This window comes from Cyprinus carpio, chromosome A20, assembly GCF_018340385.1.
Source record: "Cyprinus carpio isolate SPL01 chromosome A20, ASM1834038v1, whole genome shotgun sequence".
NCBI classification, from domain to species: domain Eukaryota; kingdom Metazoa; phylum Chordata; class Actinopteri; order Cypriniformes; family Cyprinidae; genus Cyprinus; species Cyprinus carpio.
Window position 1 is genome coordinate 429143 of NC_056591.1, and position 12905 is coordinate 442047.

The following is a 12905-nucleotide window of genomic DNA, read 5'->3' on the forward strand; positions in this document are numbered from 1 at the left end:
CTAACATGGTTACTTCAAATAAAAACAATAAATCAACATCTAAACCTTAGTTAATTCTCAATAAGATCTTCTGTAGACGTCTGGCAGAAATAAAGTCAGTCTGGTTACTAATAAGTGGAGCCGGTGATTCTGTTTGTTAACAGCAGCTGTTCATCACTAAAGCTCAATCAGCACTTAATTAATCACTTGATTACATAATTGCAAAGTTTTAAAACTTACATGGTTTAAGTAAAGGCAATCTGTTTACTCAAACGGTTTGAGTTACTGTGACTTGTCAGGTTTTACAGTGTATAGAGTCACAGGATGCTGGAGACTATAAAACAAAGCATAAAGCTGATTTTCAGAAATAAATAATGACAGAATTGTTATATTGTTGAAGTATTCTTGTAAGAGCACTTGAGCTTTGATCTGAGGCACCTTTGCATGACTGCATGCAATTATTACCAGTGTTCATAAATGAAGCTGTCAGGAGCTGTTCTCAGGGACTCACCGCTGAATTTGATTGATTTTAATGTTATGTTTGGGTGTGTGTATTTATGGATCCTCTTATCATCCTTTTATGAACAAAAGACACTTTGTTTTATTTATTTATTATTACTGTTTTTGACTTTTTCTCAGACTGGACATTAAATTAAAAATTACGTTAGTGGGTTTATGATCACATATTATTATTATATTATTATCACATATCTATTTGGATTTCACATTTATAAAATAATAATAATAATAATTTAAATAAATTAAAATCTAGTAGAGTCGGTTTCTATTAAGCAATGTCTTCACCTTCAATATGTGTAATTTCATGGTGTAAAATGACAATGAATTAATGTTTGAAAAAATAAATCTTTTTAGACTTTTGAGTCAGTATTTACTACATCAGACACAAATTCACTGACACAAGTTCAGTCTTATAGACATGTAGGAAATATTCACAAAAGTCAATAGTGAAAATAGCTTGAAAAGTGCACAGCTTAATAAAAGCATAACATTCTGTAAATATTACTTTCAACAACTGAATGAATAAAAAATACAAAGAAATCAATCAAGATCATTTAATGTCCAGTCAGTTTACTGCAGTATAATAATTTCAGATTGTACTCCTAATTTTAATGGAACTTAAAGGAAAACAACTCCTTATATATCATTTGTATTTGTTTTTTAATCATGTTCATGGTTTCTCATGGACTGTTTCACCTCTGCCTGTGTGTGTGTTTTTTTTTTTTCAGCTCCTTAAAAACCAGGCACTGCATCTGAAGATGCTCTGCTGTCTCTTCAGTTGGAAAGGATGGCATACAGTATGATTGGCCTCACCATATTTAAGCTGTTTCATATTTTATGCTGAAACCCTGTCATCTGTAGCTTTGTTTTTCAGGGAACTGACTGCAATTGACATCATCCAAGGACTGTCAAGTGTGCAAGGTTACCCATCTACATTTTAAGTCTCTGTGTCCATCTGTAGCAACCGTTGAAAGCTCTCTATTCTGCCAAGCGGAGGTACTTTTGGACTTGTGCCGCTGACACTTCACAGAAGTCTCCACTGTTGGTATCAGATTTATACTTGTAGATTTCATCACGTATCTACTCCAAAAATGTCCAATTTCATTTTTGTAGTGACAGCCTGTCATTTTCCTTGAAGGCATAGTTTCCTTTTCTAACTGGAGTTCAGTATCAAGAGAGAAGCAAGGAATATTAAAGTGTTTATATATATTTTTAGTGTAACGCTGTGGTAAAAACATTGATTTATTTGTTTAATGGTCACAACTTAGCAACACTGACTAAACCAGTGAAGTAATATTAGGGCAGGAGGTGACACTTAACTACAGGGACCAGTCCTCACTAATAACTAGTAGCTTATTAGCATGAACATTATTTACATATTGGCTGTTTATTAGTAGTTTTTCTACATCCCTAATCCTACACAATAACTAAACTTACTACTACCTTACTAACTATTAATAAGCAGCAAATTAGGAGTTTATTGAGGCAAAAGTTATAGTTAATGGTTTGTTAACAGTGAGAATTGGAACTTAAAATAAAGTGTGACAGGGTGGGACTTTCTGTTTGTCTCAACAATGGAAGACACTGAGCATGTTCAGAAAACAGCTTGAAAACTTGAAAAGTCTCTTTCAAAACTCCTGATGGGTGATATAAAAACCGCACACTTCATCTTTAAATCTATCAGTCCCAATAAAAAGCAATGACATGCATATTCTCTATTACTCTCTGGTGTTGGGCTCAAATCACATTCACATTTTCTCTTCATGGTACTGTAGGTTTAACATTTGATACGACGCCAAACGTCACTGGTTCTTGAGTGGTTGTTTATCAGTCATGATGCATGTGTGAATGAGATTGGATAGTGTTTGTGCTGTGTGGCTTTCCCTTCTCTGTGTGATCTTCTCTTACTCTGAACAACGGTGATAGGTGATTCCTTGAGCAACTTATTTTTATGACAACAGTGTCATAGTTTGACGTGATGGGTCAGATGTGTGGGTTGTGTCTGACTGCAGACAAAGATGTGAAGGAACAGAGAACAATCTCACAATGTTCACAAACGTTATATGTTAGGACAAAACATTTTTAATATAATGCTTATGGAACGCTCTTATAATTGTATTAATATTTGATATACTCCTTTCTCATTACATTGAGAAAACAGTATTAGAGAAAACAGTATGTTATTTGTACTTGAACACTCAGAGAAACATGTCTGTAAACTTTAAATAACGTTCTAATCATTACAAGAAAACTGAACTTTTTACAATCTTAAAATATTACAAATAAACGTTCAAATAGCTTTTTATTCTGGGTGAAAATAGAGTTAGTAGAACATTAAAGAAACATTTTGTGACCTTTAAATAACATTCTAATCATGACAAGAAAACTGGACATTTTAAAAATTCCTAAACATTCAAACAAAATAATATTTTGGGTAAATATACAATTAGTAGAACATTTAAACACGCTTTTGTAACATTTAGGTAAAGTTTAATCACAACAAGAAAATTGGACATTTCAGCTTTTTAGAAACATCAAAACAATGTTCCCACAATGTTTTTCTAACCTAAATTTGTTACCCTGGTAAATGTAAAGAAGTATCTGATACTAAAAAATGATATCGAATCAGAGCCTGTAATACAGAGGAAAAAGGCCAGACAAGTTATGAAAGATCATGCAGAGTTTGGCTTTCCGTGTCACAAGCTTTTGTACATTTTATGCTAAATCAACTTTCTTTTTGTGCTGATGTCACTTAGGTCACATGGGCTGCTGGGTAACATTCAACAGCTATGCAGTCATTACTTAAAGAGGTTTTCATTCAGAACTGAAGAACTGGTCACAGATAAAGACTTGGAGACTCTTGGTCACGACTGACTGTTTGACCTTGTTGTATGCCCTGCAGGAGGAGCAAATCTAATTTCATAATGATATTCTCATCAATGAGAGAGAGAGAGAGAGAGAGAGAGAGAGAGAGAGAGAGAGAGACAAACTGAGGCAGTTACGAAAAAGTGCTGTTTCAGAAGCTCATAATTTAATAGCCTATTAGTTGCTAGCAGTATGTTTATGATTTGTTTTTTACATGAAGTTAACTGACTGTCAAAAGTTGTTTACTGGGCTCCGGAGACAACGAGGGAATAATAAACACACTGTAGAACACGATCTCGTGTACTTTTCATGCATGATTGGCCTGGTAAGTGCCTGAGCAATGAACATGGTGAATTATGACAACAACACTCGACGCTAGATAACATTTCACAGTCAGATTTGTGGAAGGAAGCAAAGCAGGCTCATTAACCTCCAGACACCGCTCCGTTTAACTTTATTAACAACCAAAAACCGCCAACCAGAGCAAATGGAACCGCAGACAGAGAGGACGATTTGTTATCTATTTGTCCTCAAAGGCTGTTATCATTCCTTTGATTGAACATATAACCCCTGAGATGCTGCAGAAACAGCCCAGCAGTAATATCAGCAGGTCCAGAATCCTGTGGCTCACGTCCAGCTGAGTCCATTTCAGCTGCAGGTGGAAGAGTGCTGGGAGCAGAAGAGTCATGGCCGCCCCGGTCACGCTGCCTGTGAGGCCCATGAGGAGGGAGAAATGAGGCACGCACAGCGCCATGATGAGGGTGAGGAGGAGGAGAGATCCACGCAGGAGCAGCGTCCCCCGCTCTGATCCTTCTGCAGATGAGTTTAGTTTCAGGACGCCCGTCTGCAGTATCTCTGCTGCGGCGTAGAACGGCAGAGGGTACGAGAGGAGAGCCTTCGCCAGCAGACACAGGTTGACCACCATCCGCAAAGCAGTGGGCAAGTTATCTGTTATCACCTAAGAAAAAGAAAAAAAAAACTTAAGTCTCCTTAAAGGGGACAGGCTTTCCTGTAGCTCAAACAGTAGAGTGCTACTCATGCCAAGGTCATGGTTAAAAAATATAAATTGTTTTAATTGTGAAATGTTTTCTTATATGTTTCATGATTGAAAGGTGCTAAAGATTAGGTTATGTTTCTTGTATGTTGGTTGATTGGGATTTGATTGTGTTTAAAGTGCATTTAGCTAAATGTCTCCTTTTCTGTTCTACAGTAGAAAGAAGGAAGCTTATGTTCCCAGGGTCCTGTGTTGCTAAATTAGCCTAACCCCAATCCTATAATAGGACCCGTTTTCATATAAATCTAGGGAAAATGGGAATAATGTCAGGTCTATTTTTTTTTTTTTGTGTGTGGTTGAATCCCTTTAACACAAAGCAAACTTGTCTCTCTCTCCTTCAGCTGCTATTGTTAGTGGTCACCACAACAGAATTATCCACACATTATTTGGCACAGGTTGTACACTGGAAGCCCTTTCTGACTGAAAGAATGCATAGAGATAGGTGGGGGATTGGTTCTCATTCATGTATGTGGAGTTTTTTATTTTATATAATCTGCTGCATGCTTTTTGAATGCAGGGGAAACCTGATTGCTTTTTGAGGAGGGGGGTAATGATGATGGTTGAACATGAGGGATCCAATGATTTAAATGGTAGGAAATGAATGTTGATGCTTTTTGAAGGTGGGGGATACAAGATTTCCTTGAAGCCGCCCTGTGTGTGCTAAAAAGCTAATAGAGTTCCCCAAAGCTTGATTTAATTCTCAATTTTTAATCTTAAATCATTTAGTTAAATGACGTCACAGAACGTCAGTAAATAAAAACCTTTTCCTGCATTTGTCTACTGTTTGAAGGAAGTAGCAAATGCAATGGTTGCTTTTATCTTTAGCTTGTTATGTCCACTCACAGGGGTTTCCAGTTCGTGCTTGGGCTAAATCAGATTTATTCAGCCTCAGAGTTTACCCCAAACCTCAATCCATATAATATAGCTTAGGTTTAAAACCAGGTTTCTCAATTGGCCCCTCCCAGCGAGCAATCGTGATTTAGGGAAAAAATGAGGACATTCTATACCTGTTTTTTGTTTCTTGTTTTTTCATTTGGATCTGACCTAACCTTTACAAATGAGGCAGAAGGGGCAAAAATTGGGCAAACAGAAAAAATGGGGCAGAACAGGGAAAAAGTGTTTAAAAGAGATGCACCCTTATAACATCATGTGTCACCAATTCTGGGTCCAAATGGTTTATAAGATACGGTATGTGATATATAAAAATGGTTATAGTTAATGTGTGTTATGGTACTACTAAAAAATTGTAAATAACAAACGGTTCTGATAGGCCAAACAGTGAGACATTTTTTTTTTTTTTTTAATATTGGTGTTTGGGATGCCACGAGACACATATTTGGATTTTATTTTTTTTTTTTACATTTAGCTTAGCTTCTCACTTGAATGTAGAGGCTTGGACCCGGAAACAGTTTTCAATACGTCACAACTTAACAAGTGAATTGTTTCTTAGTATCAGTAATTAAGACATGTTTTACAACATTTTATGCATTTTCTTCTGGTGTTTGAAGTTGTCAGCTGGTAAATAACAGCAGCCTGCAACTACAGTCGAGTGGGATCACTGCACCTCTTTGGTTTCCTCTCCCCATGTGAGGAAGGCCACCACAGAGAACGCTGTCTTCAGTACGCAGGCCAGAATGTGAGTCCAGTCTATCATGCTGTTGAAGTCTAGCCTGTTGGTCATGCTCTCCTCCAGCGTAGGCAGATAAATCTGTGATGTGTAGCTAAAGATAATCACCCCCACTGCAACCTGGAAGCCATCGAAGTCCACCACTACCGCACTCAGCCTTCTACTGGCCCACTGCGATGACTGACGGAGGCAGTAGCCAATCACAATGAAGGTGATGAGGAACTGAACCAGCGAGCAGAAGAGGCTCAGACGCGACAGCACCCGCAGGTCACGGATCAGCATGCAGGGCACCAGGATGAGAAAGGTGATGGCAGAGCAGGTCACCGGGGTCAGAGGCAGGAAAAACAGGCTGTGGCACATTAGGTTACTACTGACAACCAAGTATAGGATGCACGTCATCACCAGTTCCACCACCTGCGCGGCGTTCACCACCTTGCCCCCGATGTAAGGGCAGATGTGTCTGCAGCAGGCGGTAGCGATGTCCTCATAGGTGCGTCTGACACGGACCGAGTGTCCGTTCTCGTCCTCTTCGTACAGGCAGGACACCAGGATCTTTCCGGTGTAGCTACAGATGAGTGCAGCTAACACCAGCAACAGCAGACCCATGTACCCGCTCTGCAGCAGGGCGTAGGGCAGACCCAGCACAAAGATACCCTGAGAAAACAAAAGAACAAGTTGCCTCAGACAAATACATAGTTCAAATGACACTTCTACATAACAGTGAGACTAACTGAAGGCTTTCTGAAGTCTCCTGTCTCTCAGACCCCAAAATCCCACATATCTCCACTAGTTTTGAAAGAGATCCCAGCAATGTCTCAAAGTCTGAGATCTCAAAAGGAACTTATTTCTCATCTCCCACCTCCACATGTTTTGTAGCTTCGTACTCTTACTGTAAGTCAAGAGTTGAGTAAACTAAAAAAGCATGAATATTACTATTGCTCTAACTTGATGTAATCAAACCAACTGACTCTCACTGACTCCTCCCCTTTCCTTTGCCCTGTATAGTGCTCTCTCATTAGCTGTAGGTCGTCGCCGATGTCATTTACAGTCAAAACACATTTCACACTACAGGATTGTGAGTCTCTGACAGGTCCAGATATTTAACATGCCAAATATCCAATGAGCATCGGTGCTACACACTACACGATTGTCACTCGAATGAACAAGTGCCGAATTTTCCTCCAATTTTGGCAATTTGTTGGCGATTTCCACAAAAATGACAGGGTGTGAAAATCAGGGCTAAAATCATGCAGTGTGTGCCCGGCATAACCTGCATGTCTTTGGACTTTGGGCAAAACCAAAGCACCTCGAGAAAACCCACACTGACGTGAGGAGAACATGCAAACCCCACACAGAAAGGACTCCCGGGAATGTAAAAGTGCTACTCACTAAGCCACTATTTCACCCAGGCCAGCAGTACTCTTTTCTTTCAGAAAAGAAAAAAAAACCCTATCTATTTTTCTTCTTGTATTGTTTCTTCTAAATCCATCCATCCATTCTCCAAACCACTTGTTGTCCTCTGTAGGGTTGAATGGATTCTAGAGTAGGGGTGGCTGACTCCGGTCCGAATCTGGACCATGAGATGCGTTCATCCAGACTATGAAGAATTTTAAATATAGAAATAAATAAATGCCAAATGCTATTTTCTAATAAAATCAAATTTATATTAGGCACATCAAAGTCAGCTCAGTAGAGCCGTTTGGGTCCTACAGCTCCACAGGTTAACAGTTAACTGTTGCTATATTCAGACGTGCAGTGAAGAGTGAAGATAGATGTATCTTTCAGTGAGTGAAAAGCAATGGCATTCTCAAAATTTATGAAAGCATATCTAAAGGGATAGTTCACCTTCAGTTGCTGGTCCCCATTGACTTGCATAGTGTTTTGCATAGTGTTGACTTCCATACTATGGAAGTCAATGGGAACCAGCAACTGAAGGGGAACTTATCCCTTTAAGGCCATGAAAAGTCTTAAATGGTACAAGAAAGTCTTAATTACGATTTCAAGAGGTCTTTAATTTGAGGACGGAAACACAAGAATTGTGATATAGCTTAATTTGATGATTAAACTTCAAAAGGCTGCGATTTCAATAAATAAATACGACAGCTGCACATTTCAGAGTCAGCTGCTTTGTATACTGCTATTACCAGGAGAAACCACATTATTACGCCTCCTGCTGGCAGAATGTGCATTCAATCAGCCCATCTGCTGTTTTTGTTCAGACCAATGTGAAAATCAACCCATGTTTTTACACCACAAACTCGCAGAGTTGAAAATGTGAAGTGGTGGATCAACAAGAAGATACTGCATTATAAAAATCTAAAAAATTAATAAGACAGTAAAATATATTTATTTTATTTAATATAATAATTGATAATTGTTTAAATTAATATAATAATTGATCAATTTGACTCCATTTTCTTAATAAAAAAGGTTTAGAGACAGAAATGTGAAGCTTATCATTTCATAAACCTTTTTATTTTTTTGTGAAAACTTGTGTCTGAAATTTAAGTCTGTAAAACGCGAGGTTGATACTTGAACGATTCATAACTGAGAACTCCATTAAGTAACAAAGAGCATATAAAGACGACTAGGAGAGATGTTACAAACACACACTCACAGCCGCACAGCAGATGGGAGCAATGAAATCACACCCTCTCACACACCCTCCACTAATGAAGTTGCAGTCATCTCTAAAGAGACGCTAAGTGACAGATATTTTATCTTGACTGTAATTGTTGGTAAATTGCCTTGTGTTAGACACAATGAATAAAGATATAACACTGCATTCATTTCCTCTCAGGGTCCTAATGACTGTATCTCTCGTGAACAGACAACAGCTGATCAATTCACACACAGAGACACAAAAGAGAGAGAAAGCGGGTGGAGAGCCTAGTGAGCTGCATTTTTAGGCTTCATAGATGCTCTTCTGACATGACGGCTGAACCAAATGGCAGCTGTGCTGGCCAAACTCGAAGGCAACATTGATTGTGTCTTTCACACTTAAAGCGTTAGTTCACCCAAATATTAAAATGATGTCATTAATGACTCACCCTCATGTCGTTCCAAACCCGTTAGACCTCCGTTCGTCTTTGGAACACAGTTTCAGATATTTTAGATTTAGTCCGAGAGCTTTCTGTCCCTCCATTGAGAATGTATGTACGGTATACTGTCCACGTCCAGAAAGGTAATGAAAACATCTTCAAAGTAGTCCATGTGACATCAGAGGGTCCGTTAGTATTTACTGAAGCATCGAAAATACATTTTGCTCCAAAAATAACAAAAATTACGACTTTATTCGGGATTGTCTTCTCTTCCGGGTCTGTTGTGAGCGCGACTGACTGCTGTCACTGCTGACGTACGACGCTGCTGACGTGTTCTCTGGTGCGCCCAATAACAAAGAAAACACGTCAGCAGCGTCGTACGTCAGCGCCGTCACTGCAGTGTTTGTGAACGCGCTCACAACAGACCCGGAAGAGAAGAAAATGGTGAATAAAGTCGTAATTTTTGTTATTTTTGGAGCAAAATGTATTTTCGATGCTTCAATAAATTCTAACGGACCCTCTGATGTCACATGGACTACTTTGATGATGTTTTTATTACCTTTCTGGACGTGGACAGTATACCGTACATACATTCTCAATGGAGGAACAGAAAGCTCTCGGACTAAATCTAAAATATCTTAAACTGTGTTCCGAAGATGAACAGAGGTCTCACGGGTTTGGAACGACATGAGGGTGAGTCATTAATGACATAATTTTCATTTTTGGCTGAACTAACCCTTTAAGGCAATCCCAGAAAGCTCTGCGGCGAGCTCTGTGAAAAGATGTCAGATGGGGACAAAAGAAACATGGTCAAAATAAAAAATGTATTTAATTCAATAATTATCGAGTCAAATCAACCAAAAATGAACAATTTCACCTAATATTTGTGCTAAGTAATTTTAATGTTCATTAATGTTGTTGGCTTAGCAACATATGTTAATGTCAAGCACAAAGAGCTCTATAATTCCTGCGGAAAGCTATCCGTTAGCAATCCCATTCATCTCAATGAGATTTCTTTTCCCTCTAAAAAAATACTAACCCTTAACCCTAACCTTAACCTCAGTATAGCACTGATAGCACATCCTGATTGAGCATTATAGTTTATCATAATTCGATACTTATGATTTTTCTGAAGTGAATCCATTAAGTCTGAGCATTTGTGTGTTGATGTTTTTACTGCATCTGACCTTGACAGATTGCAAAGAAAAAATCCCCAGAGATTTCCACTCAAAAAAGGTGGAGCCCAGAGCCACACCCACCTATTACATCATCACCACCACAGACCAGTGATAGGTGTTTAACAGCTGAAGCAAACTCTTCCAGAAGGTTTGCTTTGACAAGCTGTTTCGAACTCGAACCTTGATTTGCCCTGAATTTGTTCACACCAACTCATTGTTAGATTTTACTTGAAGTATATCAGGGCTTTAACTCATTCAATCTGACAAAAGTTTGTGACCTGCCTGCTGCCATTTTTGCTCATAGGCACTCAACTTGGACATTTTTTTTTTATGCAATCATGTGTCATTCAGCTATCCAGAGAGAGCTGAAATGAGCTGCGGATGAGGTTCACTGGAAAGACTGCCTATATAGACAGCATAGAGCAAGACAACTCACTACAGAGGAAAGACAGATTCACAGAGAGTAAGACAGGTGCGTGAAGAGGGAAAGAGAGGCACATTAGGCTATAAAGTATAGCGGAAGGATGAATTAAACAAGCTCAAGCAGCAATAACGAGCTGTGTGATCATTAACAGCTCTACATATTACCCTCAGCCTCTAATGGGAACGAACAGATAAGTTAACGGGGTGTCGTTCACATAAACAAGGATTTATGCTGCTATAAAGTAAATAAGGGATATTCAAACACATACAAACACTAGTGCAATCAAGCTGAATCTGAGGTTAGGAAATTGGCTGATTATCTTTTACTAAAAGTTTTAATTTAGGAGCATAACAGACAGCACCAGGGTGAATTCTTCACACTACTGAGTGCAGCATTTCGGCACAAAAACATGCATGACCTTTTCTAATTCTAGAAATATTGGTTACACTTTATTTCGATTGTCCACCTTATACATTCAAAGTAACTAATAGTAACTTTACAACTACATGCCATCATACTCTTATTAGAGTATCAGTAGTCTGTTAGGTTAGGGTTAGTATAAGTAGAATAAGTTGACTTGAACTTGCAGATTTACTTACAGTCAGTTGAATGTCTGTTGTTGACTATCAAAATAAAGCGCTAGCAGATATTAAGCAGACAGTCTACTAATGCTCAAATCACTGCTAGTTGACATGCAGTTGACATACTTATAGTTAGCAGAATGTCTAAAGTGGACTATTGAAATAGGATTACTTTTTTAGAAAAGTAAATATAACAAAATGTTGTGAAGTACAGGCTTAAAACAAGAAAAAAATATTTGCATATTTGGTATAAAAATGTTGCATTCTCTGAAAATATTAAATATTGTTAACTGCTTCTCAAGTAAATACTTGTTTTAAAGATATTTAGATTTTTTTTATTGTAAAAAGTCTTAAATACAAATAGAATTTTTAAAATTAAAAGTCTTAAATACAAATAGAATATATAATATATTATATATATATATATATATGTTATATGTAAATGTTATATATATATATGAAAAATGTTATATATTCAGATCAGATTTTCAGAATTTTATAAAGAGCTGATTGGATGCTGGCCATGCAGTGATGCAGTAAGTTGGTCTGCTGCATTCTCCACAACACAACAGATCATCCTGACTTTTTTTGGCAGTGTTTGCACCCTTATCTGATTTGTATAATTCATTTTCTAAATCAGGAGCTAAAACATCACAGACAGCATGTGCAAATAAGGGACACAACGAGCGGATGTAATTCAGTTTTAGTGAATCCCCCCATGTGTTGTGTGTACAGTACCTGTGACCAGCTGTACATTAGCTTTGCACTCTTTCCTAGAACTTTTTTTATACATGCTTATAGTTCCAAATGAAAATACGCTCACAGCACATGTGTGATGAAGGTGTGTGTGCGCTCACCTGTATGGCACTGGTGACGTTCCAACCCGCCTCCCAAGTTGTGATTTTCGGCCGTGTGCTGTGAGCGCCGTCCTCACAGGGACCGTCTGTGCGAAATGCAGCCTGACTTTCAGGACTGGAAGCCTGAGAGTCACACCTGCAAACGTCTCCGTACGTGTGAGCCAGCTCATCCCTCACCACCAGACCTTGGTTCTCCTCAGCGCCCGCATGGAAGCGTTTCATCCAGAGAGCCTCCACACAGGTCTTCACCCTAGAAAGCTGAAAATGTGACATTGCTCAGACACTGAATGTGGAAAGAGTGCACAGAACTGCTTGGCTTTCGCACCTTTACCTCACATGAAGTGTCTCAATCCAGCCAAACTCACTGACATCCATCAGAAAAGTCCTACTGTCCGGTGTCAGTCTGAGCACTGCAAACGCATAACGGAGATCCAGGCCATCACACCTGTGAGGAAAAACTGGCTGCGCATGCATTTTAAATTGGGCTACAGCAACACAAAAGTGTGGAGGACTGACAGGTCGATGAACTGTAACATTATAATCACTTGAAAATGTGTGTTTGTCTACGGATGTTTGTTTAGAAAATATTTTGCTTTCCATTTTGTCAGAATGAGGACAATCTGCTTTTGGTGAATACAGATGAGACCAAATGTGTGAGTCCAACACTAGAGGGTGCAGAGCAAGTCCAGAAACTCCAGAGCCCAGCTCTCATCCATACTTAACTCACCCCGAGGAAAGGAAAGGACATTTTATCCAGCGTTTTTGACTCACTCATACGGA

The 12905-nt window shown here is 38.7% G+C and overlaps 1 protein-coding gene across 1 annotated transcript; it reads right to left on the bottom strand.

Moving 5' to 3' along the window:
- Positions 1-3507: 3507 nt before the first annotated feature.
- si:dkey-126h10.1 (vesicular inhibitory amino acid transporter) lies at positions 3508-12661 on the bottom strand. The gene is made up of 5 exons (XM_042777208.1): positions 12642-12661; positions 12457-12570; positions 12152-12375; positions 5982-6754; positions 3508-4321 (listed from the first exon to the last, which is right to left on the bottom strand). The coding sequence occupies exons 1-5, from the start codon at positions 12659-12661 to the stop codon at positions 3884-3886; spliced, it is 1569 nt and encodes a 522-aa protein (XP_042633142.1). The 3' UTR covers positions 3508-3883.
- Positions 12662-12905: the final 244 nt, after the last annotated feature.

What these genes read in the sequence shown, in the direction of transcription:
- si:dkey-126h10.1 (XM_042777208.1), bottom strand. Translation starts at nt 12,661, where the DNA reads ATGTTACAGTTCATCGACCT. An exon ending in ATTGAGACACTTCATGTGAG is followed by an intron (nt 12,376 to 12,456) that starts GTAAAGGTGCGA and finishes TCAGCTTTCTAG; the next exon opens with GGTGAAGACCTGTGTGGAGG. An exon ending in AATCACAACTTGGGAGGCGG is followed by an intron (nt 6,755 to 12,151) that starts GTTGGAACGTCA and finishes ACTGTTATGTAG; the next exon opens with AAGTGTCATTTGAACTATGT.